We start from the raw sequence: 3,540 nt of genomic DNA, 5'->3' as shown, positions 1-3,540 counted from the left end.
ACTCGCATAAAAACTGGATGGAAACGTAGTTAGCTGACATTGATTCTCTCAATTTGGGCATGGCAACAAATCTTGCATTACTTGTGTCATTATTTAAACTCAACGTCTAGTGAACAACCATGACGTCATAATGAGGCGCATTATCACGGAACATGACGTAGACAATAGGGAGATCAGATTGGTTTCTAGATCTGTAAACACAGAACCAGATAATCACAACACAAAATTAAACCGTGCTGTTTTCGTAATAATACCCAACAACTGGCGTCCATTTCAACTATCATACGTTCGTTTTGCTGTTGAATCTCTCGGTGTGCGCATGCCAAATGGCGTAGTGCATGAGCAATCGAGAGGAAGTGGCGGGTGATCTGGGTCCGCACCTTTTCCGGTAACACAGCACCGCCACCGCTTTGACTGAACGACTGTAGAGAGAGGCAAGAGCGGGGAGAATCAACCTGGGGACCGGGGGTTGCCGCAGTTGTAGGTAAGCTACCTATCACATTTTCCAACGCGACGCCTTTTGTGTAAGCTTTAAAATTATTTTGCGCGCTATTTTCAGGCTGGAACAGTGCACTTTTGACATAAGGGTAGCCGATTAAAGTTGTTCTCTGTCTGTCTGACACCCCTCCCTTTTCTGAATTGCTCTTGTGTTACAGGGAGAGAGAGAAGAGAGAGGAAGAGCGTAAAGTCGGATGAATCAATTACCTTTTGAGCATTCTAGACCTGGTTGTCCCCGGCGAAGATACGACTGGGGGTGATCTTATTTGTCTCCGGTACAATGAACTCCCGAATAGAATCGTTATTTTGAATCCGCCGATTGGAATAAGGGCAAGTGGACAGCCGGCAGACAAGGAGGAAGTCGGAACTACTACGGGGTTTAGAGAGGGCCTACTTTCTTAAACGCAACTATTAGGCTATATTTTTGGTATTTCTTTCTACATTATTGAAAACACCAAGGTACGCACCGGGACCTGAAATTTAGATTCGCTAATCGTTTGAATCAAATAGACTGAATTATAGTGTTGTGGATTATGAAAATATTTCCCCACCCTCTCCCGGCACCTAGACGTCAAATTCTCAACCACTTCAATTTCCCTTTGCACACCTCTCATAGTTCCTATTTATTTTCTGACAGCTGTTAAGGTAACGGAATATTTGTATTTTTCAGTGAATAATTTTCCATTGCTTGCCCGCCATTCTAGACACGAGTATCTGGAACAGTCGTTTGTAACTGCCACCGTCTTTAAAAAAAAGTATACTTGTGTCAACCTACCACTGATAGACTGTCACGTGGACGTCTGCTGTCAGGCAACCTGCTACCGCAATAGAAACGAAACCTGTAACTTTTTTTTTTTAAATAACGATTTCTGCTCTCTTGAAATCATAGGGAAGCTATTTAGATTTTTTTTCTAAGGAAGTGGATTGTTCATGCACAGCCTACAATATGGGGAAAATGCTCTCGAAGATCTTTGGCAACAAGGAGATGAGGATATTGATGCTTGGACTTGATGCTGCTGGCAAGACCACCATCCTCTACAAACTAAAGCTGGGCCAGTCCGTCACCACCATTCCCACTGTCGGCTTCAACGTTGAGACGGTAACCTACAAAAACGTGAAGTTCAACGTGTGGGACGTCGGGGGCCAGGACAAGATCCGGCCGCTGTGGAGGCACTACTACACCGGCACCCAGGGCCTCATCTTCGTGGTGGACTGTGCCGACAGGGACCGGATAGACGAGGCCCGCCAGGAGCTCCACCGGATCATCAACGACCGGGAGATGCGAGATGCCATCATCCTGATCTTCGCCAATAAGCAGGACCTGCCCGACGCCATGAAGCCCCATGAGATCCAGGAGAAGCTGGGCCTGACCCGGATCAGGGATAGGAATTGGTACGTTCAGCCATCGTGTGCTACCACCGGTGATGGACTATACGAGGGCCTGACCTGGCTCACCTCCAATTACAAATCTTAATGTTCATCACTTCTATGTTCAGCCTGGACTGTTTAGTTACAACAAGCAAAAAAGAATTGAAATGAACAAGAGATGGAAAAGATTACAAGCTGAGGCAATTAATGAATAATATGACTTCTCAGATGATTAAATGAAAAGTTTGATTATACTTTTTTTCTTTTGATAATGACTTCCCTATAACCCACATTTTCTTTATAAACAAAAATACTATTGTTTTGGCTGGCTTTTCTTTCATATTTTTTCCCGCTTTGGCTCTGTAATATACTTCGCTCACATTCTTATCACTCAATACTTTGCTTTCAGAAGCTCTGAAAGATGCGTATTCACAAACAAAATCTCTTGTATGATGTTTTGGGGGATAGCAGGGTTCTATAGATACATTAGACAGCCTTTTCATACAGTATTCTCATGTCCCAACTTCCACCCAAAAGATGGGAAATGCCCCTTTGAGGACGTTACCCATTCATATCTGTGCCGGAAACAAAGGGGCAGCATCAGCATATCAGTTCAACTGCCACCATGTTTTTTTTAAGGATTAAGATTGTGTATTACGGACATGTAAGGACCTTACGAAGAAGTACTTTTTTCACTGTTGATTGGTTGTATTAAAAAAAAAATGAAGAAAATGTTAGTGCGTAATTCCTTAAACAGTGATTCCATCCATGATGTCTGCTAGGGAAGTTTTCTAAAAAGACACTATATGGATGCTGGAATATATGGAAACTGACATGGATGGATATTGTTGTATTTGTGTTCTGTTTTCGGATCAGAATCTTTTACCACTGGTCTCGTTTTGCCTCTATTCTTCCAAGCGCTTCCATTTGCAGCTCTGGCTGGCTTTTGCGAAGCCCTGAGTTTATAGGTGCACCAACAGACTGACAGCATACTCATAGCTGAGTCTGCACTATAGGTGGGGGGGACTACCCTATCCATGAGAGGATGGGAAGACACATACTATAGGCCCCTTGACAAAGTGCACACTTGACTCTTGACTGACTCTTGGACCCCAGTAAGCGTTTACTTTTCAGCCCACCATACCACTTCAATGGTGCTCTGCTCTCCAGTAACTGGGGCCTTCTGCGCTGCTCATTCACATCAGCTGTACAGCTCGTGTCATGCAGTCAGACAAGACTGTACTTTCTGTTCAGTATAGATAAGAAAATGCTTTGTTTAATTTTTTTGTTCAATTTGCTATGCTGACTAAATAATAAAGATATCCAGATCAACATGGAAGTGGAGCTTTTTCAATATGATGCCTTGTTGACTAACATGTACATGCTTAAACTATTTGAATGTCACAAAAGAGGAAGTAAAATTTGGCTGTTAAAAAAATTGATGTGTGAACTGTGAAGTCTGTTTGGTGTGTTTCCGTTGTGCTCTTTCATGGCGTGAGTCACAGGCTTTGAATAAGTGATGATCTCTGGTTTCGGGTTGTGATTGTCAGGTAGCTTAGACCTTACTTTCAAGGCCTCTATGTATCCCATAGTCCATTAGAATACTGTAGTAGGAGTCTCTGGTGTATTTAACCCAAAGTGCTTTTTGACATTTAGGGCTGTGTAAGCAAATCA

At 43.0% G+C, this 3,540-nt stretch overlaps 1 protein-coding gene across 1 annotated transcript; it reads left to right on the top strand.

Annotated features, from left to right (window-relative positions):
• The first annotated feature begins 205 nt into the window (after window positions 1–205).
• On the top strand, window positions 206–3,304 carry LOC120024109 (ADP-ribosylation factor 6). Its single transcript, XM_038968253.1, has 2 exons — window positions 206–484; window positions 657–3,304. The coding sequence occupies exon 2, from the start codon at window positions 1,445–1,447 to the stop codon at window positions 1,970–1,972; it is 528 nt and encodes a 175-aa protein (XP_038824181.1). The 5' UTR covers window positions 206–484; window positions 657–1,444; the 3' UTR covers window positions 1,973–3,304.
• Window positions 3,305–3,540: the final 236 nt, after the last annotated feature.

Source organism: Salvelinus namaycush, chromosome 29 (assembly GCF_016432855.1).
Source record: "Salvelinus namaycush isolate Seneca chromosome 29, SaNama_1.0, whole genome shotgun sequence".
In the NCBI taxonomy this organism is placed as follows: Eukaryota; Metazoa; Chordata; class Actinopteri; order Salmoniformes; family Salmonidae; genus Salvelinus; species Salvelinus namaycush.
This window is presented reverse-complemented; position numbering and strand designations above follow the sequence as displayed.